Source organism: Cupressus sempervirens, chromosome 11 (genome assembly GCF_028749045.1).
Source record: "Cupressus sempervirens isolate cs-2001-9-10 chromosome 11, ASM2874904v1, whole genome shotgun sequence".
NCBI classification, from domain to species: Eukaryota; Viridiplantae; Streptophyta; class Pinopsida; order Cupressales; family Cupressaceae; genus Cupressus; species Cupressus sempervirens.
Genome location: NC_143128.1, coordinates 458,766,874 through 458,793,351, shown reverse-complemented (window position 1 = coordinate 458,793,351; position 26,478 = coordinate 458,766,874). Strand labels below are relative to the sequence as shown.

Sequence of the window (26,478 nt, the reverse complement as noted above, 5' to 3'; positions counted from 1 at the left end):
AAGTGTGGAACTGCATCCACCTGTAACTTTTTTTTTTTGGCTATAGAAGTGGTTATGAAGTTAAATATAGCCCTTGTATCAACTAAGAAAATTATTCACTGCCCCTTGACTCTTCCCTTAAGACAAATAAGACTACCTACAAGATCTCTAGAGAGGGTAACAACTATAGGTGGCTGATTTGGAACTGATTTATCTAACTTTCCCGACTGGAGCTGCTCATGAACAACATCCTCCTCGTCGTCATCATATTTGTTACCATCATTTTCATCATCTGAAACCACTTCAATATAATAAACCTTGCATTTCCCTCTGAATCTATGATCCGGTGACCACTTCTATCAAATATGCTAATCAGTTTATTGCTAAACTCCTCATCTAAACTAATCATGCCATGATCTTGGGTTACCAACCATAAGCTGGTCCATCTAAATGCATAGTAGCAAATTTGATTTGCATCAGTTTCAGACATGAGTTTAAATGTGAGAAAAGTATCCAATTTTTGTATCCAAGTTCTAGTTGTAGTTTTCCCGCTACCATCAAATACTAGTAATGAGAACTTGTTCATAGCATGTTTTAAATCTATACTAGGAGTCCTTGGCCTCCTATCATGTCTAGCTCTCAACATCTCCCTTCATTGGATCATCTATTGGACGAAACCTAAAACCACCTTAACATTGTTTGGAAACAAATCTCATTCAGCATGTATAGCCATGACAACTTCAAGTATGTCTCCCATGGCTCTTGCATTAACAATATCATCATGTTGTTCAGTAAAAATAGGCATTAGAGGCATGTCTACAATTTGAGTGAGTGTGTCTCTGCAATGCGGTGATCCAACTACATTCTCATCCACACTGCGATGACTTTAGGCTCTTCTAGGCCCAATATTCATCTGTTGTATAGCTTGCATGAATTGTTGCAGAACAGTAGCAACCTGATTTTGCCCATTTCTCAGAGCCCTTAAAGTGTTTATTGCTTCTCTCTCTGCCTCCTCTACTGCATTTGGAAGCCTTTCAGCCATTGAATGTACTCCAATGACCTCTGAAACTGTTTTTCCCTCAGGAATTTGTGGATATTTCGAAATTCCACATAGTTTTCTATTGTACTGGTGCATTCAAGAAGAAATTCACAAGGCAGTAGGTTTATTGCTCTAATACCACTTGTAATGACTTTTCTTTGAAAACACTTTACTATGCTACAATTTTACTTGTATATCATGAAAATGTCAATAAGTTTTATTGTGCAAGATAGTTGAGGCAACTCTATTTCAATACCAAATAATAGTTTCTAAATTCAACTCTGAACATGCAACTAAAATCGGCGTGCAGAGATTAATTTAAAAAGTTTTACCTACATCAGTTCTAAACAATATGCATCAAAATTATAGCAACATCTGAACATATGGTTTTCTAATAAACAACTTGAAGTTGTGGGTTCAGTTCTAGATTGGGACTCCTCAACCGCCTGTCCCTTGTGAGCCTAAAAAAATGAACTACCTGGAGTACTCGTTGCCTCTACCACTGCTCCATTCTACTGAGACTTGCATATGCTCACCTTATTGTGCTATGAATTATGTCTATCAAAAAATTCCAATCGCTCACTTCTATTACTTCCTCCGTCTTCAATCTGTTGACCCAAATGATGATGCCAAACCGCCAACCTGATAGCTAGGATGCAATACGCCAAGAGCTGGGGCTTCATCCAGCATATAAATTCTCCTCGACTATGAGACCCACGTTAGCGAAAATATGAATCAGTAAGGTCCAGTCTGCAACTTCCCACCAAAAACAATCCCTGGTGTATCGTCTAGGATGCAAGCCAAAAGAGGATTATCGTCCTCAAATAATCTCTTGTCTGTTTCAGAATTCACCACAACCTCCTCAACACCTCCTCCACGCACCCTCTAAAGGCTCCCCTTCCTCTCTCTTGATAGGAGAATGCGTTACCAAGAATTCAAAATGCACACGATAGTCGAGCGTTACTTCTGACTACAAATAGAAGATGAAAGATGTGGATGCCAATGTGGAGACATGGATGCAAAGTGGCACGCATAGAGGATGGCCCACACCTAAGGCACGATGGGAGGTAATTAAACATTATGTGGAGTTCAAAAATAATATATCTTGCTACACCCAATACACCCCTTGTGACTTAGGCCTATCGTAGTGAGGAATAGGCTTAAGCGTCCACCTCGAGCTTAATTAGCGCGAGGAGACATGACATCCTGCACTCTTGCTGTTTTGGATAGGTTATTTGTCTCTGTTACCTTGTCAGAATCCAGTTGATGGAGCAAACCTTTTCTTTAATAGAATACTAACGTTTTTATCTAGAAGAACATTCTAAATTAACTTGTTCAAGTTACTGCCGTTCATTTATTGGCAAATTACATATGCTAGTCAGAGTATCGTCTTGCACTATGGGCTGTGTATGTGTATGCAAATTATTTTTACATTTGTATCCAATTAATTCATACAATATTGTAGTTTGGAAAACAATGACGTGATCACTTTTTATAGGCTATACACTCACTTTTACAGCTTCAGAAAAGTTAAATATACATCTCCCCAACGGTACGAGTTAAAAGGAGATGATGAGTTTCTGAGTATTGACATTTCAACATTTTTTAAGAATACATTTCACAACTGAATCCTCATCACTGCGATTTCATATAAGAGGAAATATTCATTGATCCTCATAAGCATACCAGTCCAAGTATTGCGCCCTTATTTTACACCCAATGGTCATCATAGCATATTTGGCATATTTATTAAGCTTGGGGAGCAGGAATGGCATAGGTTGCCTGCAAGTAGTCGACTATCTCAGCACTCTCAAACATCTTTACTCCAGTGTTTGGATCTTCCAAGTATGGTGCCTGCCAAAAGTCGAATCACGGTTTAGATTTTAGATGCCATGAAAATAAGCAACAAGCCCCAGATATACATGCATATCAATCTCTCAAGATCCTGAACATTAGTTTCAATCCAAAATTATTTTGAACTGGTGATTAAAATTCAAAGGCCTGCAGCCCACAATGGTCAAATATACTACCAGCCAAGGAATTCAAGAAACTGAAGTTACTTTCAATAGAAAGTCTTAAACATATAAAAAAATCCCTTATTGGAATATTATAGATGGAATACTAGCAAAATTGCACAAGCTAGCTTAAACCTGAAGTTTTGTAAACAATCATAAAAAGTACAACCAACAAACTAAGATTTGAAATTAAAGATGAAAATTCGGCAATTCATAATGTAAGTAAGCTGATATATTATATATGTCAAATTGATTATGTAATTTTTTGTTTTCTTCAATATTTTATATCATATTTTACTTTGTATTTCATCATCAGATGACATAATCGAACATTAAAAAATTAACTTTGTAAACCTTTCCTTTTATTAACATTTCATATCATATTCCATGACCCATCATCAAAATGACATAACTAAAAATGAAGAACAAAATTTATAAGTTCAGTCCACAAATATCACCAAACTAAAGATTCGAAAAACTGATAATATTTTTCTTTAATAAAAAGAAAAAGGCGTTTAAGGATCAAGTTAAAAATAATAGAATACAAACAGACCTGAAAATGTCCGGTTCTCTCAAAAAGGCTCTGCCGATGCGGACTTCCTCGTGCAGAGCTGAGTACCAATAACCAAGAGTGAGTTTCATAGAGTTGACACTCTCTTTCATCTATAAAATGGTTCTTGTGTGCTTTGCTAGTCTATATACCACCTCAACATACACTTTTCTAATTTCAATAAACAAGTCACAAATATAATATTTCCGAATAGAATAAACACAATCTAAAACTGCTTGGCTTCAGTATCTCCCAGCAATAGGGAATTGAAGTTTAATTGAATTGTGCTAAATTCAGGTGTTGTAAGTGATGGAACCCAAATTTTGAAATTAGGATCCCCAATTTTTACCCTCTTTTCTTATTGTTTCTTATTTTTTACCATCATATCGCCATTAGGATAAAAGGAAATTTACGGGTCTTATCCCATGTCGTTAGGTCACAATTTCATAATAAATTGATCTCAGTCTTCATATAAATTACTATGTTATTCAAGCAATGCAACTTACTTTTCCATGTCTTCATTTTGTAGATAGTACTGTTGGAAAATGCAAACCTGGTAAAATATGTTATTCAAAAAGATCTGTAGATGCATCATTGGAGATTCCAGGATATGAAGTACAGGATCTGAGTATGCTTGGGCAAAGATTCCAAACAGGCAGTTACTGTGGTTACTCAGAAATTTGAAATACAGGGACAGGCTGGAGTTACTACAGAAAAGCCATTCCTGGCACACATTTATTTACCTCTTGGTTTATGAATGCTTTGAACTACACAATCACAATTGGTATAAATATGCTGAACCTAGGCAACGGAGAGCTCGATGGTTTGAATCTTCCATTTGTGTAGAAGATTGAAATAATATTACTGATTTCAGATATCCTTGCATTTGTTATCTACTTAATATACCTGGGCCTAATCATGGAAACTATACTTACTAATGAATTGCCAGCACCATTTCAATGAGATCTTTTTCAGTATATCGAAGGAACATTCTGGAATCATGAGTTTTACAAGGAAGGTAAAATAAAAGTCTGTCTACTCATCAGATTTTCATGAAAACCATATTCCAGATTCAGCAGATGGTATTTAAAAGCATACAAATGAAAATAGTACGGATGGCATAGAAGACTCCAAAATATTTCAAGCCAAATATTTTTTATACAAACTTCATCACCAGATCCTGCTGAGTTAGGAGTTCACATATGTATTTTGTGGACAAAATGTTAATCCCAGATCACGCACTTCTGGATATTGTACAGAACAAATGATTGATACAATCTCACATGATAGTATTGTAATTGATTATTGGGAAGAGTAAATCTATATAAAAGCTAATGACTAATGAAGTGAGCGATATCAGAGATACGTCTCAGTAAACTAGGAAGTCGTTTAGCAAAATGAGCGATGTGTATCACCAGCGGGGTTTTCGATTGAAGTTATAAGGAGAAATATGATTATATTAATGGTGCACGACAAGAGGAATTGAAGATGGTAATTAAAATTGGGGCACCTCCGAATAGCAATTTCATTACTATTCTCACATATGACACGTGATTTGCGACAGGAGATATTTTCTTTTTTCGAGAATCTGTGGGTGGCGAAGTATAAGATGATATTGAATTTGAATATTCAGCATACAGATACGTTAAGCATGACAAGAAGTACCTTAACCGAGAAATCAGAAGATGTTAAAAGCATTTGTGATTGACTTCGACAATAATGCACATGAATTAAAAGTTCGCGATTAATTTGAAATTCTGAGGAAGCGCCGGTCAGAGTTCATGCAAGCAGATAATCAGTGATTATGAGGACGACGATCTTTGCAGAAGTATTATTACGTATAAAACTGACAGACATTCCAGAATGATAAGAGAAACATGTGGACCCGATAAAGATCAAATTTTTCATGCCGTAAATGAACAATGTTAGACAAGTATGCAGGATTTGTCTCCCAGTCTTCATAGCGCTTCTTGAGAAGGGGAGATATTTGGGACTGCACGATGGAGGAGCAGCAAATCTAAGACCTGTTTCAATGACTAATACTCCTTTGTGTTTGTTGTAGGAACGCGCGCGGAGGGATGATGTCGACAGTGTAACATGGATGGCGGGTGTAAGTTCGAAGATATACGCGGAATGGAGATGCCAACATGATCTCGTCATGTTTATCTGTTATTTCCGGCAAAGAAGATGTCCCAAACTCCCCCAAAATTATAATATACGGAAGAAGCTTAGACGTTACCCTGAAGTAAACAATTGAGAATTAAGATGAGCGAACAAAATTATATGCTTTGAACGCTACCAGATTTTAGTATTGGTATTATATTCTAATAGTTCATAGTTTTATTTCTCCTTGGTGAGTATAAAACAAACATTATTATGATAATGGTAACCGATTGGTCTGTCATGAAAGGGGGCACTGGTTTGAAAGTAGTTTTTATATCCTCTCATGTATCTATAAATAAGACTGCTTGAATAGCAAGAGGGAAGAGTCATATTCATATACAATTTCCTCCAAATTTTACATATTTAAGCTATTATTGCACATTTGATATATTATGTTTTTCTATTGACGAAGATTGAATGATATATTATGTTTTTCTATTGACGAAGATTGAATGATTGAGCAAAATTTGTGGATTTGGATTACTGGATACATCTTTATGTAGATTCTAGGATAAATTTGCATTGAATGGATTATCTTGCAATTTTATTTCCGGCATAATCAGTAAGCAAGATTTTTATTTTAACTTCTAAAGTGGAAATATTATTAAGGCGTGTCCTTCATAATTATTTTTAAATTCTATAAATATTTTTTATGATAGATAAGTGGATAGAGTCAATTATAGCATTTTAAATCCAATCATCATAGATATTGTGAAATATTTAATTGTTTCCTTATGTGTCTCCATAGGAGTTAAAGTGCATTCTAAAGTGTTTTAAAATTGCATCCATATATTTGATCCGTTGCGTTTGATTACTAAATTGTTTATAGTTAAGGTGCATAAAACTTTATAAAGTTGTACGTAATAACTTATAATATTGACTATGTTTGCCCTTTAAATTCTGGCACTAGTCTTTATATTATTCATGATTCATAATCCATACGTTGGCAATTTCTTGACATCTTTTCTTTAAAGAATTAGTATATTTATTTGTTGTATTAAACCATAATTATTCTTATTTTAAAAACATTCATATATACATTTATTATTCTTAATTCATTATTTGCAAGTTTTAAAAGTTTTCTATACTTCTTGCCATTTGGGAAGCTTTTGTTGCATTCACATTCTAATCAATATGCTTAAAGTATCTAGGACTTGAGTGATTTGTTCGGAATTAGGTATTCCCGCCTTGGCCTTGCCGAGCGAGAAGTGCAGAAGACTTGAATTGAATTGATCGGTCATGTAAAGTTGGTCATAACTGGGTGGATATCCCAATATCGAGTTGGCAAGGCTTGTAGGATTTCAATCTGTGTTTTTGGGAAGCAACAGTAAGATCACAATTTGTCTAATCAGAGAGAAAATTTCAAGGAATGAAATAAGTCTAAATGTATTCACCTTTGCACATCATAAAGAAATGGCATATATTCCAACTCAAAACTATTTAGCACTTAAGGTGCTGAGGAAATACATATGGATAATGCTATTAGAGTCACAAACACGGCTGCAATGCACAAATCTAACCATAGGCTAAAAGGGTTAAAACTTAAAGGATAACACTGCAGACAAGAAACCAATAATCCTTCAGGAAAAGCTAAGATCTCACTCAAGTTCAACAATCGAAGATCCCTAACAGTATGCTGGCCTAAAACAATGGAATATATATCCTAGGAAAGTCAGAGGTCAAACACAGAGCAAGGCACGAATATTCAAATCATTTTTGAGGATATTAATGAAAACAATCTAATAAAGTACAGAAATTCAAATTTTAATATAACATGAAGATTCAACAAATATTCCAGCTATTCAAATTTACTGAATGAAAAGCAATGCTAGGAATAAATTCAAAACAAAATAACTAGTCATTTTTATATGATTTTGTATACCTGTAATAGTTATTTCTCAACGAGTATACTTAATCATGTTATTTTCTTGGATTTGACTTTGATCTCGAGCAATATATGTTAGCGGTTTTAGTAATTGTGTTTTTATTTAGGCTTTTGTCAAGAAGTCTCATACACTATCATTTTCTTAATGATTTTGAAATTTTAGTTCTTTATCTATTAATATTTCTTATAGATACTTAGCTCTAAATTTTTGATTTAAAAAAATAGAAGTTTAAAAGGATTCAAACCCTTGTACAACCAGAAAGGGTCAAACCCATAGATATTTAGCTTTGAAGTTATTTTTATAGTTTTCATTGTAATTCATTAAGACAGTAGTTATAATAACTTGTTTTATGTCAATTTTTTAAAAAAATTAATTAGAGTGTGATTTTTTATTAATACTAATAAACACAATGTTCAAACACTTTCAATATTTAGAATATAATGTATTCATACTCTTTAACACTTCATTTTTGTCATTCATTTGATTTATTCTTCCTTGTTTGGCTCACATTTTCCAATTTAACTTTTTATTTCTTTCTATTTAGTACACCAAGTGGGCCCACAATCTACCATTTGTTCTGTACATCTTGACAATCAATAATGGAGTATGGTTTGACATATTGATGTCAAAAATAATTATCTTTTTACTTTATTAAAACTTCACACCTATAACAAAAATAACAATAATAATTGGAATAACAGCAAATACGCAGAAGAGAAAAAACAGATTTACGTGGAAACTCTTTCGAAAGGAAATTGCAGTTTAAGCGTTGCTTGGATCTTTTGTCCAAATCCAGCCTCACAAAATTAATAAAGAGGTCATATAAAATTTGCAAGCACTAACACACTAGAGACACCAATCCAGATTACAGAGTTTGCAGGCACTAACCTACTAGATAACAATCCCCACTAACCACTGTGAGTGCTAATTATGGTCCTCTAAATCCACACACACTTCAACATGATCTTTACATGTCAGAAACATCCTAAAATGAGCATGGGATTGCCCATTCGGTATGACTAAACAAAGCGATTTGTTGCCTTCTAACTAGATAGAGTTTTTCTATTCACTCTCAAGATTGAAAGATCAGCAACCAGACCAAACTAGTACAAAAGATTTGAAAGCATGCAAATGCAATCTAATCTATATTTTTGATGTTTTTTGAATGCAAATATATAAAGATTAATCTAAACGGAATTGAAATTAATCTAAGAACAAGGGAAAGTAACAACTATATGAATGCATTTCAAACTAAATGATGAGCATATGAAAGCAAGAGCAAATTCGAATGCAAGGCACTTGAGTAATCAAATTGGCATTAATTCGATACTTTTCATGTGCCTCCTCCAAAATGAGAGGTTGAAGGCTTCTTATATAGAATCCAAAAATTTGATCAACGGTCAAAATCGATTTGAGTGTACGGTCCTAATTGAAGATAAGATTGAGTCCTCCATTTTTGATGGAGTTGAAGGAGAGGAAATAGGAGATAACAATGATCCATTCAAATATGTGCTCATAATTAGATTTTTTAATTAATTAATTAATTAGTTTCAACAATTATGAGGACATATTTGAATTAATAAATATTATTAATTCCTTTTTCATGTGAGATGAAACAGGAAAGGATATTGATCCATTCAAACATGTGGTCATAATTAGATATTCAAATTAAATAAATTATTAGTTTCAATAAGCATGACATATATTTAATTAAACCAGAGTATTTTAATTCCTTCTTTATGTGTATTAGCTAAGGGGTAGATTTAATTTAATTAAAATACTTAGGACTTATAATTAAATTAATTCAATTAATAGGTTTAATTTAGCTAATTCAATTAATATTTAGGAATTAAGTAAAGTAAGTGATTAATACAGATTAATGATTTTCTACATTTGATACTTAGGTCGAGTAGAGATTATCAAAATTAGAATTGCTTAGTACAATAGGACTTTTAAGTAATATTGATAAATTGAAGTTCGTTCAAAAAACCGATGTGCCAATTTAGGGGTATTACAACCACCACCCCAGTAAGAGAGACCAATTTCTTTTTTCAAAGGGACAAATCTCTTTTTGATTATGTGCACATTCGACAATATTTACATTTGCGTGTATTATTTCCTTTAACTAAAATTTATGTTCATACTTATGTCATCAATGTATACTTGTGTATGTGATCAACTAGCTTCTATTTAATTATGATATTGTGTCTTTAAAATAAAAGGGTGCATGAAACAAGTTCTAAATTCTAAGTAAAGCTCTGCAACTCTCTGCTCTTTCCCATGCGTTTCCAAACTGAGCTCGTTCATAGTAGCAAGCCCTACAGGGATTCTTCCTCCCCACATCCTGACACCCCCCCTACAGACAACATTCCCTCAGCTAAGGCACATGGGGTGTTTGCTAATGCCTCAATTGGGGAGAAAAATTTTGATCCTTTTTTAGTATCCACATTTGATATGGGTGGTGTTGAGGCTCCCTCCACCAACATCAATCATGTTCTCCTACCAAAGAGTCCCCCAAGATGGATTCGAAGGGTGCCCTTGTGGGGATGTACAACAATGCCATCAACTCCCTTAATTTCTTCCTCCTAGAGGTTTCTTTTATAGAAGTGGGAACAAAACTGCCTTCTAGATTTGTGATGGATAAAATTGTCTCAACAATGCATTTTGATCTAATTGGAGGCTTTTTTTTCCTTCAAACCCGCCATTGACATGTCTGGAAGTGGGTTTGTGACAGATGAAAGCTTAAGGGAAGTGTTTTTGTCTCAGCTATGCCAAGAGGTCTTTTCCTGTTTAGATTCACCTTAGATGAAGACCTCATGTTTTCCCTATCTCGTGCTTGGGCCCTTGGAAAACATTCCCTTACTGTGTCTAAGTGGAAGCCTCATTTTGATCCCTTTGCAGAGCTAAACAAGATGGCTTTAGTTTGGGTCTAGTTGCCTGGCCTCCCACTTGAGTTCTAAGATAAACAAATTTTCCATTCGATTAGAGACTCTATCACTCTTGCTAAGCCAAGGTTAGTGTTTTGCACATTTATGTGTGAATTTTGCTATCAGTAAATCTCTCCCTAATTTCATTTCCTTAAATTCCAAATGGGGAAAATGGACTCAAGCTATTGTCTATGAGAATGCTTCCCTCTACTTCCAAAGGTGTGCTAAGTGCAGCCACACCATTACTGAGTTCAAAGCCCCTACTCCTAAGGACCTAAAGCTGAAGGAGAAATGCCTCTCTATTTGCAATGGCCAAATCTGTGGAGGATGCTACGGACGCCCAAATAAAAACCCGTGATGGGTTAGAAGATTAAACCTTCATTAAGGATGTAATTGAACTACTAAAATCTTCAAGTTGTGTGCTTATGGCTACGAATGTTTCTCTTGAGCAAGAAAAAATTCCTCCTCTCCTTTAGAAACATGACCTTTCCCCTATTGTTTCCAACCACATATCTTTGGTTGCTACAGAGAATCAACTCTACTCTTCTCTCCTACAACTGACCACTCTTCCCGAGATGCTTCTATTTTGATTGTTCATATGGTCTCAAAGTTGTGACCCTTCCAATAGTTCCACTTCTTTGCTTGATAGTTAACTCATCTCTCCCGATCTAAGCTCCCATCACCCTGTCAGTGAGGTTGTGTATCTAGATATCTCTAAACTAATTATTTCCATTCCTTTGGGAAAAATTACTCCACCCTCGTCTAAAAAGGACAAGGATGAATGGCAAACCCAAAAAAGAAAAACTTGAAACAAGAAGATTAATGTGGGTTCAGAAAATAGAATGGGAAGACCCTTTGAAAGACAAGCAAGATTGAAAGCTAGAAGCAAGGATATTGTTAATGGGAGACAATCTACCCTTGATTCTACTCAACATGATAAAAGATGAAGTGCCTCTCCTAGAATTTGAGGGGACTCAATAGCTTCCAAAAGAAATATGCTTTAAAACAATGCATCTCAGACCAAAAGATTGATATCCTCCTCATTCAACCGAAAATGACCTTTGTTGCTTCTAGAATTTGGCTAAGGGGTCATTTTTAATACGGTGAAGCGGGTGGTGCCTCTAGTGGCATTGCCACTATATAGGATCCTAACAAGATCTCTAGGGAAGCCTTTGTTTTCTTCGATTCCTATCTTGTTGTCTCTTTTAAGCAGGATAACCTTTATTGGTTTATTTTCAACATTTGTACTCCTAATTCCAGTAAAGGCTCTTTAGAATGAGCTCCATACTCTCTTAGCTTTGCATGGTGGACATAAATGTTTTATTCATGATGATTGGAGACTTACAATTCCACTCTCTTCCCCTCTGGAAAGTTGGCAGGTTTGAGTGTTGCATCAACAACATGAATGACTTGTTTGGCTTCATTAGCAGTTCTGGCCTCCTTGAATTAGATTTGGAGTGCCCCTGTTTACTTGTTACAACAATAGGAAGCGAAACCACCTCGTACAAGTCAAAATGGATAGAATCCTTGCCTCTGTTGGTTGGGACTTGGGCTGCAATGCTTCTCTTTCCTCCCTCTCTAGAATGGTTTTTTATCATAATACTATCTTGCTTTAGTAGTCTCATTAGCCCTTTCTTGGTCCTCCCCTTCTGCCTTGAGATCATGTGGACCTCCCAACCTAATCTTCGGGATTGTATTGCTAATTAATGGACAAATCCTTCTCAAGGATCTACAATGCAATATATCTCTTGTAAGATGATTTTCTTAAAAAGGGAACTCAAAGGTTTGTAATGGCCCCATTTTTAGCAGGTTCTTGCAATTGGCTAGGTCATTCACCATCGCAACCCTTGTGAGCGAACAGTGGAATTTGAGGGTCTTAGTTGTGCGGTTATAGGCTTTCCAGCAACCTATGGTGTGTTTTGGCTCCATTTGAGGGACTTAATATTAATAGTAAGTAAAATTGTTCATTCCAATGAGCTCAGTTGAGTTAGAGGAGTTCGGTGATGCTCTTAAGTTTTATTTTGGGCTTCAAGTTTGGGCTCCAAGAATCTTGGAGGGAGTGTCTATTTATAGTAAATCATCCCATTAGGTTCATTCATCATCTTTCATCATCAAGATCACTGTAGTGTTGTCAGATTTCCATTTGGTGATTCTAAATACGTCGAGGTTGTTATTTGTGTTGGTCTCATTTATTGGTCACCTTAGTATCATAGCTTGTTGGAATTGGGATGAAAAGTTTTAAATCATGGGAACAAGACACAGTGGCCTTGCCTGTCAAAATATTAAGTTATGGTGGAAAAGGTCATTTTTGGAGCCAAAAGCAATTAATAAATTATATTAATGGCATTTTATTATATTTTAATGTTGTGTAGAGGAAGCTTCTTAAGTGGAATTCTTTTGGGAAACTAGTACCATTTGGAGATTATAAATATGAGGACATTTGATGAGAAAAGCATCCAATCATTTGATTATCTTATTTTGTTTTGTCGTCTTTGTGACATTTCCTGAAGTTTTAGTTTTATGTGCCCTTGCTGAAGTATAAGGGTTTGAGACTGAGTTTGTGCATCAATCCACTACTAAGGTTAAGTCACATTGATTTAAATTTCAATCTAAATTGAAGAGACTTCTCATACCGTGTCTACTATGTCTGAGAAGCAATTGGCTTGCTGAAGAGTTTAGTTTTAATCGATTTTCAATTAGCTCTATTGTTGGGCGAGGGCTTAGTATACAGATTGGAGTTTGGTAATTTTGGATATCCCAGTTTGTTTGATTTGCATCAGAATTAGTGTGTTGGATTTACAACTTGAATGCCAAGGGTTTTTGTATTTGGCGTGATTTCTATATCAGTTTTGGGCAGCATTTGTAAGGGTGGATTGTGAACGCCAGACTGAAATTGGACTAGGCAACTTTCAGTTTGACTTTGTCATTACATTCTACGGCAAAGACCAGGTCCTTAATTTGTAAAATTCAATTTATATTACATAGTTTGAAAGTATAACAGGCTGGCTACAAATTCTAGCAATCAGCCAATAATGACATTTGCTTTTCATTATATTGATGTATGGTTTGTCAATGAATGAATTCAAAGGCCGGTGTGAATCATTTCACAATTGTTTATTGATGTTTGGTATTTATTTATGCAAAACTTATAAGGCCAAAATTAAATAAATTTGTGATCAGTTTGTTGTACATCCTGATATTGTGTTTGAAAATTTAAGACATCATATACGCAGTGATAATTGGGTTGCTTGCCAAGTGTTTGACAAAATGTCAAACCATTGAAATGTGAAAGAAATTGATGCTTGATTTAGCTATAACCAGACAGGGTTATTACAGTGGTATTAGAGCAGTTTCCTGCCATCCTGTGGGATAGGAAAGTTATTTTATTTTCAGATTTTCTATTGCATCTGGAGTGACCAGCATTCTAGCATTTTCTAGCCATGGATAGACATAGGAGGATTGGCAATTCTAGAAGTTGGTGGAGTAATGAGGAAATTAGCACAAAAATAAATGCTTTGTAGGAGAGCATAGAAAAACTTAAGCTTCATCAATAGAGGTTGGCAGAGAGCTTGTCGGATCCTAAGACAATTGAGAGGGCAGCGAGGTATATGGTTTCCACCTTTAGAAGGCCGACATCGAGGTTGCAGGGAAGGAAGCTTGAGTTTTCCCCGACAGGTGTCCATGATGCAAATGTACCTATATTTAGTATGACACCTGCTAGTCCTATCCGCAATGTTGATGGACTTATTTTGCAAGGACATGTGGATGTGTCAGTGCCCTGGGTGGACAGCAACACTGAGCTTCAGCAGGTTGAGGCTCCCAAAGTAGTCACTACAGTTAGTTCAGAGGCAGTTGATGTTGTAGTTGTCACAAACTATTCAGACTCTCTTGAGGAGGGAGTTCTTATTGGAGACTTATATGTCAGCTATCATAGTGTTGCTCCAATGCAAGAGACAGTTGCTTCCTTAGGTGGGACAGAGGCACGTATGGAATCACCCAGCTGTGATGTTGGTGATCTAGGTATTACAATGGAGTCAGGAAATGTGGATGTAGATAGTATGGACACATCTGATGATCCATTTGATGATGCTATAAGCTACACCAGTTATGATATCCCTTGTCAGGTATCAGCTGATGATTCCGAGGAGGTTTTGGATGGGTTCCAGGATTGGTGTTTACAAGATTTTACTATTGAGGTGGAAGCTGAGACATGCGAGGAGATTGATATTGCGAAAGCTCCCATTTCATTTTGTTTGGTGTGGAGGAATTACTACAGGTGCATCTGCAGTATCGGTTCGTTGTTATTGAAGACTTTGATAGTGAGATTATTGCATTTAAGATTAAGTGTTCATCCTTCCTTGACATGATGTGAAGTCTATTATGGCTCCAAGTGGGAAGTACTCTAAGGCTCTGTGAATTATAATGATATCCCTCGGGGTTGGAAGATGTTAGTTTGTAATGCTACCAAATATCATGATGTGCTTCATGAACTATTGTAATTGTCCTTTAGTTTCAAGTGAATGAAAAGGCCTGTATGTTAAATTTGTTCTATTGTCCAAAAACTGGTGGAATCACAAAATTTTGTTTTGCTACAAAATAATACAGCTGCAATAGAGTTTTCAGTTATTCAGAAAATTTCTAGTATTAGGACCCACGGCGATATTACAGGGCAGTTTAGAGGGGAACATAGCCAGGTTCCTGGTTGAAACCAGATTTGCAAATATGAGTCCAGTATGCCAACACTTGCAAACATTATCAAATTCAACTATTTTCAGTTAGTATTGAGTCCAGGAAAGAGCTCTGTGCAAGCGACAAATTTCAATCTTAATTTCATGAAGGCATTAGAGACCAATTAGCATCCCTGAACAGAGCTATGATTAGTTAGAATGAATGATTATAAGTTAGTGTCAACTGTCTTCTTAAGACATTGTTACTACTGGATTGCTTCTGCAGCAAATAGAGGAGTCTATTACGGAGTGCACGAAATGGAAAATATAAAAAATAAACTCTTCTCGAAGGAATTCAATGGCCATTAGCTATGGAACTTGCAGAAAGAACAGGAAGTGGGCAACTTGCTGTACATAATTGCCTTGCAATTGGAATCCATGAAGTCAATGGATGCTCTTCTTTCTAAGTTGGAAGAATTGGAAAAGAGTTTACCCAAAGTAGACCAGGCAGATTGTAGGCTTCTTAATTGGACCTTGCAGCCCTTAATGCTCGCCTTCATTCAGCAAAATTTTATGGATCATCCACATAGACATGTTGGGTTTGCATTGGCTTCATGGTTCAGTGAGATTACTCGGATAACAACACCTATAGAAGCCTATTATGATGATGTACCAACAGAAGTTCTACAATTGATTGTGAAAAGCTTTCAAAGGTCACATGATGACAAAGGCCCTGCCAAGTTTAAGAGGGTTAAGATCTTAGACACTATGACAAAGGTCAGATCATTTTCCATTATGTTCGACCTTGAATGTAATGATTTGATGCTTCATATGTTTCAATGCTTCTTGGCTGAAACCAGGGAGAGTATCATCCAAACAATGTGAAGGCTTGCATGCACGCTATTGTATCCTTAATCCTAGATGAAAACAATGACATATGCAAACAGTTTCAATTGGATTTGATGGCCATTTGGAGGAAGGAACATGTTGTATCACCTGCTATATATGAATTCTCCAAAAGATTGGTTGAGCATAAAATTGAAAAGTTTAAGGAGCATGTTACTTCCCAAAACCACAGATTGGAAATCCAAGAGCTCTGCCGATTCTCCAATAGGATTACTCAATCAGTTTTGGCCAACAAACGAGAATAACCTCAATTCCCCTGCACTTTAGGCTTTGCTAAACCTAGGCGGGTATACCTTCACCTTAAACCTTGATCACCTAGTTCAAAGCTTTTCTATAGTGACTTTAAACTTTGTGACTCCTTAAGTTGGCAAAATCCTTAAGCTCAATTAAAATAAAAGTTATATGAATACTTTGATATTTTGACTTGAAATTGGTATGATTTAAACAAAAATAATGGTTTTTATGAGTTATAGATATGACTGAATATTGAACTTTTAAACTTCAGAAATTAACCCACTTTCACAACATAAACTGCAGACCAGTTCCTTGTCTAGCCTTGGGCAAATAGAGTCAAACTTTCTCCAAACCCTTATATACAACCCTAAGAGACAATGCTTATACCATCTACTACTTTATAAATTCAAGCTTCAATTGGCAACACAAACCTTAGTCTAATGGAATTTAATTTCTTTGGAAAATCAATTAGACAAAATTAACATAGACCACGTTTCATATGCAAATTTTGATAATCAAAGACTTGTATTTAAATTAAATTCTTCGCTGTTAGCAGCAATTGATTTTAAAATCAAATATCGCTGGGAATAAATCTGGACAAAATAGTTTGAACTTCAATTTTCAAGATGAATAAACGAAAATAGGGCTCTTGCATTAAATTTGAAAAATGAATATAAATGATATGTGCTTCAGTTGCAATATTTAATACATCAAAACTGCAAAAAGAAATTACTTCATCTCTTTATTATCTCTCGTTGATGCTCCTTATAATATCTTTTTCCAAATGTTTTTCTTCTTTTTACATAATACTTCTTCTATTTATATCCTTTTATTTGAAGCATGTGACTTGACTTCTCATATTAAAAGCTTACATACCCTCAAAAACAAATTAAGCTTGCCTTAATCAAAATTGCCCCCACTTATTTTATTTAATATTCTTTGACCAGTATTAGTAGCACCTTTTTAGGTATTATATTATTTCTTTGATAATTGCTATCTTCATATGAATTGTATTGATAAATTTTATAGTTGCGATAGCTTCATTTTATATTTCTAATAACCATAAATCTTAATTGCCGATTCAAGAAACCAAATGGAGCTCATAAGCGATTTGTCACCCATGCAATTTCTTTGTTTGGAGCTTATCTAAATTTCTCCCTTCTCCAACATTATTCGGCACGATTGTACTGTGATTGACTGTGTTGGTTAAGTTCTACATCATCTGTTTTAGTATTTGCGTCATTTTTTCTTGCCTCTGGGATATTTTTTCTTGCCCTTTTAGGAGTGCATTGAAGCCATCTTCATGATGAGCCACTTTCTTCTTACTTTGCTTCTAATCCCATTGTTGGTTTCTTGTGAAGTTTCTTCAAGAATAGCACGTGCTTGCATTTCTGTTAATCCTGGGTATGAAACTTCAAGCCTACATCCGATGACGAATTCCTTGTAAGTCAAGAAAATTGAGGGACAGGATAAAATCACCAATACAAAATCCACCAACCACAGCAGTCATCTCCTCAATCATTTGTTTGAAGTCAAGTCATTTATGCAATTGTTGGAAATGTCAATTTCAAAAACTTGAGTGTCCTTTCATTTTATGTACCCGTAGAACATCTAGTTCCCTCACTTAGCACGACTCTCTGTGTATGTATGCACCTCGATTGGTAGAGGATATCTATATTAACTATATCGATTGGTAGAGGGATACCATGCTCACCTTCCTGCATTCTGCAAAGGATAAAGTTGACACCATGCTCAAAGTAGATTCCTGGATCTACAATGAAATTATGGGTTTGAAGAAAAAGGTGGAAATTCTCCAACATAACCTGGATACTATCAATGTCAAACTTAGCCAACTGGAAGGGCAGATGGGAGACATCCCTAATAAACTTAACAACTATGAGCAGAACCTCAGAATGCTAATCAAGGAGAGTGGCACTAAGATGGAACAAGTCACCTCGAGTATATGTGCGGCCGCTGCAAGCCTGGGCAAAAGGGCTAATGAAGATATCACTTCGGCTAAGGGTCCGAGCAAAAGAACAAGGTAGAGCTCGAGGAAGAGTGCAATGAAAGTTGTTGCTGCTTCGGCTGCTGAGACCATTCAAGAGACTGCAGCAATTGGTAAGGAAGCTGCTAAAATGATCTTGGAGCTGCAATTGTGGCTCTGGGTCAGATTCCCTAGTTTAGTTTCTATCTGGTCTGGTTACTGGTTGGGGTATCCGGTCCTGGTTTTTGGTTTTTTTTGTTTTGACTGTTTGTGGTTCCAGGTCCCTGTAAAACCTGGGTTAGTTTGTTCTTGGACTCTTCTAATGGTTTCAGGTCCCTGTAAAACCTGATTTTGATACTGTTCTACAGTTTGTTGCAGGTTTTACCTGGTTGGGCTATAATGTTTTATCTTTCTGCTTTTTGTTAAAGGGTTTCGGGGTCCCTTCAAAACCTGCTTTTACCGTAAACTAAAACATCACAAACTTGCGTTTAAAATTTAAATCAATTTTGATTCTCTAAAGTACTATACTCCTAATATCTGAAGTTCGAACTTAGTACTTCTTTGGAAAAAAATTACGATATAAATACAATCAACTATCACATATTCTTTTTGAACACTCATACAATCTCAACAAAAATATAATATATCATTGCTATCATATATCTGTCTTCATATCATTGACTCTGCATACTTAGACATTTCTCATATGTAGAGATACATATAAATACCTTTCAAAATATTGAACACAGATTGAGATGCGTCTCTTAATGTTCGATACTTCAATGCCTCTCACAAACTCGACTTTAACTAACCAAAATCCTCAGATCATCAAACAAGTACAGATGTTTAGAGAATAAGTCATAACTCCTAACTACCCTCAAGAATTTTTTACAGGCATGTTGAAATGTATAAGAGCTTAATAGATCCAAAAAAGATCAAGAATGATAATATAGTGAGAATGTTTTTCTTCCATCCATTGATAATCACCAAAGACATCAAGCAAGTTGTAATAAACATGATGTTGGTTCCCAAAACCATAGATTGGAAATCCCTGAGCTTTGTCAATTCTCCAATAGGATTACTCAATCAGTTTTGGCCAACGAAGGGGAATAACTTCAATTCTCCTACACTTTAAGCTTCGCTAAACCTAGGCAGGTAAACCTTCCTTAAACCCTTATGACTTTGATTCAAGGCTTTTCCATAGCAAATTTAAACTCTATGAATTCTTTAAGTTGGCAAAAAAATTTAAACTTGATCAAAACAAAGGTTATAAGAATGCTTTCATTTTACTAATGAAATGAGTATGATTTAGTATGAAAAAAATAGTATTTGAGTTATAGATATGATGAAATATTGAACTTCAAGACCTCAAACATTAACCCACTTTCTTGCAGACCAGTTCCTTATCCAATCTTGAGCAAATAGAGCCAAACTTTCTCCAAAGCCTTATATACAACCCTAAGAAACTGTGCTTATACCATCTACTATTTTATAGACTAAAGCTTCAATTGGCAACATAAACCTTAATCAAATGGAATTTAATTTCTTTGGAAAACCAATTAGACAAAATTAAGATAGATAGCATTTCAAATGCAAATTTTGATAATCAAAGACTTGTATTTAAATTAAATTCTTCGTCGTTTGCAACAATTGATTTTAAAATCAAATATCACAGGGGATAAATCTGGACAAAATAATCTAAACTTCAGCTTTCAAGACGATAAAGGAAAACAGGGCTCTTGTATTAAATTTGAAATATGAATATAAATGGTTTGTGCTTCAGTTACAATATTTAAGACATCAAAACTACAAAAACATTTTACTTCATCCTATTATACTCTCTCTTTGATGCTCCCATTTATAATATATTTTTCTCACTCGTTACTTGTTTTTTGACTTCTTGTTCTTATTTATATCTCCTTTACTTTAGAGAATATGACCTTTCAAACGAAAAGTCACAGTTCATTAAAATAATGATCGCATCTTTTCACTTAAAAGAACTTCTATTGCATTATAAATATTCTTGAATAACTTAATTGTCTTCATTTAGACTCCTCGAAAACTATAGTTTCCTAACTAACTTGCCACTATGTTATACCTTGAGTCTTTAACATCCAACTCCATATATAATTCGTATGCTTTAAAATTTTATATTGAACCTATCTTTGGCAACGATAATTTTAATACATTTGCATCTCTTGTTTCATGCCAAACTTTGGTATAGTCCATCTTTTGAATATTTGAGTGGGGAGTTTTACTTCTATACAAGCTTTCAAGCAGTATGGGCATTTAATCAATTAGAATTGGCAGCTGCCTCTGCTGCACGCTGCCTCATCATTTCCATAACACGACCTCAGTGTCATGATTCCATGATGTCTCGGGGATATTCATTTTCGTTCATGAAGCATTAGCTTCAGGTGTAATAACATCTCCCAATAGTCTTCATTCTGGAAATCTGGACCACCTCCTTAGTGGTTTTCAAGTACCATAAGGATATCATATTTTTTCCATGACAAACCATTATCTTAGTGTTGTCTTCATCAAAAACAATTCTCCATAATGCAATCATACACGTCATTTTTTAGCCAACCATTATTCAGATTTCTTGGCCCTTGTATTAATGATTAGTAATGGCAGCTTTTGTGCCTGACACTTGTTAGTTCGTAGATAGCTTTGATTCCATATACACATAACAGAAATCTAAAATTTCGCAAGCATTATGATATTAGCAATATTTGTTGTTGTCTATTCCAATTAAAGCACGCATGCACCACTGTTTCTTCCAAAACATAGTTGCTTCCTCATCTCACACTATGCCATAAAAATAATACCTTTGTTATACTTGTGCTTATTAAACCTTGACAAGTGTTTATCGCAAATTTCATGAATTGTAGCCATTTGATGCAGAGGGTTTTTTTATATTGTTGAAGATGCTTCTATTATTATGTTTCCACTTTGTGCAGCAACCTCGAGATGTAAATGGTATTTAGGTTCCTCACAATCTTCATTCCGAATTAACTTGACCTTACTAACCTTGCTTGACTTTGCTGATGTAGAACTCGACACTATTATGAAAGTTAGGGTTTTGGTGAATACAACAGAAACAGGTTCAGTTTGTTCTTCTTTTGCACCAAATATACCACACAAATGCACAATCTCAAGCTCCAGATTTAAAAACTGCACACAAATTGCTCAATTTTACACAAATAGCTCTCCAAACTCAAAAATAAAGGGTGAACAAATGAACAATTCAACTCCAATTTATACAAAAAGTAACTTTTCAATGTTAGGTAGGGCATAATAAATGCTCCATACCACGACCTCGATTAACATACTGACAAATACACCTCCACACAAATTCACAATCTCAAGCTCTAGATTTAAAAAATGTACACAAATTGCTCAATTTTACACAAATAGCTCTCCAAACTCAAAAATGCAGGGGGAACAAATGAACAATTCAAACCCGAATTTATACGAAAAGTAACTTTCAATGTCAAGTAGGGCATAATAAATGCTCTGTACCACGACCTCGGTTATGTTACATCCCAATTTTTGACCCAATTTAAAATGTTCATATAGCTGTTGAGGTTCACATGAAGTCAGTTGATAGTTAAATTCGTTATAATCTTGCAAAATGGTAAGATGGTTGCTCTTTATGATTTCATATGAAGATAACATGCTAGTTGATTATTTATCATGAATTCATAGAATTAAAAAGGTGGTTAGCCGTTATGATTATTTATGATTAATAACTTGTTATGGTAATATGATTTAACTGCGGAGAATTTCCTTGTAGGGAGCACGTCAAAGGGGTGGAAGCATTGTCAGAAAAGAATTGGGCATAGGAGCATCACCATCACTAGGCAAAGGGGTATGAATCATGAATCAGCATGGTTGAGGACCTAGCGACTGCATAACAAGATACAATTAATGGACACGCATGCGCTATTAAATAAACATTTAAAATATTAATCTTTTTAACTTAATGAATGCGTACATCAAATGGGTTTTGGTTGACTTTTCCACCACATCATTATAATACATATTTATGTACATACACATAGATATAAATTAAAGGTGACATCATAGTATTAGTTTTATGCAAGATTTTACCTATTTAATACGTACATTTAAAAGCATGTACAAGAAGATAAAATAAATCTTCCAAGATAAAACATGTATTTAGATATACATATTTAAAAGGTACAACCTTGGATAAACATTTAATGTGTCCTCTTAATAAAAATATATTTACGTGCAAGTAAATAAATATGTTTATATTATTCTTTTGATTTGTAACCTTTCAAGTTCTTTTCCATATTTATTTATTTATTTTCTTTACTAGAAAATGAAATGCACACTTAGCATATTATGTCGACATCCAAGAAGGTGAAACATTTCTTTAGAAGTCACGGCTTCTTGGAAGCCTTTGAGAAATCGAATGCCTCTATATATTTGGGAGCTGTAAGAAACCGAGATCAAGAATTGATTTTCTCTCCCTATTCTATTTTCGATTCATCTCTGCAGTATTTGTCACATCCTTACCTTCTCCTTTCTACCTCTGCTGAAAGTCACGATTGTTAATCACTCAGAGTTGTGCGTTCAAAATTACTCCAGTGGAATAATTGGATTGTTAGCACCCAGCCAAGGCTCTTCCTTCTTCCAACAACTAGGTTATGTGGTCGACTTTCCATAATCGAATGATATATAACTTTTTCTTTATCAATTTACTACTGCATTTGTACTTACAGCAGTATGGTATATCTCCATGAAATACTGAACTTCATCTTTGTTTGGTGTCACCGAATAGTTTCTCAGTGAGCCAGTTATTCCCATGCTGAATCAAGATAAATTGTTCATGTCAAGTCTATACATCTTTAAATATTTATTGATGTATGACAGAATCGAATTTGTATTGCTGCAAGTCTTAAGATTATTTTCCTCAAGTTATAAAAGCTGATTATATACTAGAACATGTAATTTTCATACACTAGCTAAGGATCAACTGAATGAGTTTATTTACTCTGAGATATAAACACTAGAGACTCACTCGGCTGTATGGCCAAGGAAGAGGTGAAGAGGTGATAAAGAAATCTGCAATAACATGGAATCAGAATCAGATATAACAATTATATATTATTTTAAAAAGGAAAATCGTTTAATAGCTTATGTATGTCCAATTCATTCTCTGTTGTCGAGTGGTGTGATTAAATACTAGGGTGCTCAGTGGCTGACAAGGTGTTCCATGTCTATTTCGGGTAGGGAGGATCTTTCTTTGTTAGAGAAAGTGTGGGGATAAGTTGAAAGTTCATGGTTGGGTGGTTAAGCCCCTAACAATGTTTCTCCTCTCCACAAGATGTCAAGACGTGCATCAGATAAAGATAAGTTGAGCATTCAAACATTTATTGGTAACACGTATTTTTACTTTCATAATATTTATACAAGAAGAATATATGATGGATTAATTTATATAGTTGAATTCAATTATTTCCTTTGATGAAAGCAACCTTTCTCGTCAATCTAATTGGTAACCAATTAGATTGGTTGACCTTCCAACTGAATATGGAATATATCTATAGGATTGTTGTTTCAGCCTTTCATTTATAAGAATAATGATTATGAGCATATCTTCTAATCTTATGTTATTGCCATAATTAGCAGAAGAAAAGGAACGAAATAGAGGTATCTGATGCCCCAAATGATATAGTGGTATTTGATGTCCTAAACGATACATGTTGTGATGTGGAGCCTAATCAGACTCAGAGGTTTATTTGGCGTGATTTCTCTCCAGATTATTTCTTTGGGGGTTTGGGGGCAGCACCCCCAAGACGAGGTCAAGAGGCAATGCCCCAGGTGCGCTCCCTGTCGCAGTACAGGGTGGGATCGAGGGGCAACGCTCTTGTTGGGTTTTTTGGGGGTAGCACCCCCGAAGCCAAAAATTCCCTTATATTGTAAAAAGCATCGGCTACTATTTTTGTATTATTCTAGCCCTAATTTTGTAAGCTGCAAAAGCTTGTATAAAAAGGCTTAGGGTCATGATGAATGGTGATATTGTAGCTTCTTGCGGCAGTATTGAGCTGTAAGAGATTACGGATTGTAATCAAGTTGTAGTCGCTGGATAATAATAATATTGGACTTGTTGTTGGTGGACGTAGCCCAGGGATTGGGTGAACCACGTTAAATCTTAGTGTCTTGTGTTCTCTTTTATGCGATTTGCTATTTTCTAGTATTGGTTATATTTGCATGTAACTGTTATTTTTGTCTGAGGTTAATCCTAACAATACAGTGGTATTTGATACCTTAAATGATACAGTGTTATCTGACGCCCAAATGATACAGTGGTATCTGATGACCTAAATGATCCAATGGTAATTGATGCCCTAATTAACACAATGGTATGTGATGCCCTAAATGATCCAATGATAATAGATGCCCTAATTGATACAATGGTATGTGATGCCCTAAATGATTCAATGATAATGGTGCCCTAATTGATATAATGGCATGTGATGCTCTAAATGATCCATTGGTAATCGATGCCCTAATGACCTAAATGATCCAATGGTAATTGATGCCCTAATTAAACACAATGGTATGTGATGCCCTAAATGATCCAATGATAATAGATGCCCTAATTGATACAATGGTATGTGATGCCCTAAATGATTCAATAATAATGGATATCCTGATTGATACAATGGCATGTGATGCTCTAAATGATCCATTGGTAATCGATGCCCTAATTGATATAAGTGGTATTTAATGGTAATCATCATTTGATGTCAATATAGTGGTATTGGATGGTAATCGTCATTTGATCCTAAGTGGTATTTATGGACTAACTTGGGTGTTTACAGAAGCATCCCTAGATTGATTTTGGTTTCGAATTCCATGGTATGTAGATTTTAATTTCCATAGTAAATTCATTGATGGTGTATTCAATTGTTAGTTATAAAATTTCTGTTTAACTGATTGTAACCATTAATCTCATTCCCATGAACATAACTAATATAACTGTCTTCCTATGATAATGAAGTAATAACTGTGTTTCTTTGATATGTTAGTTGTTAGTTAAGACCCGGGAAAAGTGGATGTTACAGGTTAACATACTAACTTTTCTAATCTTTGCTTGGTTAAGCAACACTTTCATCACCAGCTGGGTTAACACAATAAACATACCATCCACTGCACTTTCTTGGTTAACCTTAAGCTTCCATTGACTACTCAACTCGACGTGACTCACCAACTGCACTAACGTCTAATATCACATGAGTTTTCCTATTGCATCATACATTATGATGATATGGACATCACTTTGTTATTTCAAGGAAATGATATAAGCTATGACAATGCTAATGCAGTTCCATACCTCTTCGCATGATTCAGTTGGGGTAGTAGAGGTTTCATCTAATACATTGGATGAGGTGCCACCAACTATAGCATTTGATGATCCACTTTCTTTTGTCTTCTTTTTCCAAGTCCTACCCATTTGATCACTAATCTCATCAACATTAACTTCATATTTTCCTTTGGTATCTTCTTCCTTGGTGTTGATGCTCGGTAGCTATAGTCTCTACTTAAGTGACCAACCTTGTGACAATGATGACATTTCATTCCAATATTCCTCCATTTGTCAGGTCTTCCTCCAAAATGAAATCTCATACAGTTAGCAGCAATGTGACCATACCTTCCACATGCAGTGCATGTAATGTTTGTGTTATAATCCCAAATAGTTGTATTACCTTGCTTGTTAGGTACCCAATTGGACTTCTTCTGAGATTTGCAATTCTATGATTTATGTCCAAACTTATTACAAGTATAGAAATAGCCATTGAACTCATACAAATTGTTGGAATATTTAGGAAAGGAAGGATGCTAAGAGGGGGGGTGAATCAATATCCTCTAAAACTTTTATACCCTTTTAAATCTGATTAGCCCTTTGTAATTCATCCATTTAAATTATGATGTAATGGAATATTTATGCATTATTATAGTATTCCAACACAACATATGCATTAATAGTTACAATAAAATATATACAACCTTAGTATAAAATGTTCTTTTGAAATATTTCTCCAAAAATATTACTAGGACATTTACCCTATAAATTTGAGGGAAAACTTAA

General features: G+C 35.0%; 1 protein-coding gene across 1 annotated transcript in view; it reads right to left on the bottom strand.

Moving 5' to 3' along the window:
• Nucleotides 1-2,483: 2,483 nt before the first annotated feature.
• Nucleotides 2,484-26,478, bottom strand: part of LOC149530377 (Thioredoxin family protein) — a 162,451-nt gene continuing 138,456 nt past the window's right edge. Inside the window, exons 11-12 of the mRNA XM_089811594.1 lie at nt 3,587-3,644; nt 2,484-2,872 (exon numbers count right to left, since the gene is read on the bottom strand). Of these exons, the coding sequence (XP_089667720.1) occupies nt 2,768-2,872; nt 3,587-3,644 (163 nt within the window). The 3' untranslated portion in view covers nt 2,484-2,767. The remainder of the gene's footprint in view (nt 2,873-3,586; nt 3,645-26,478) is intronic.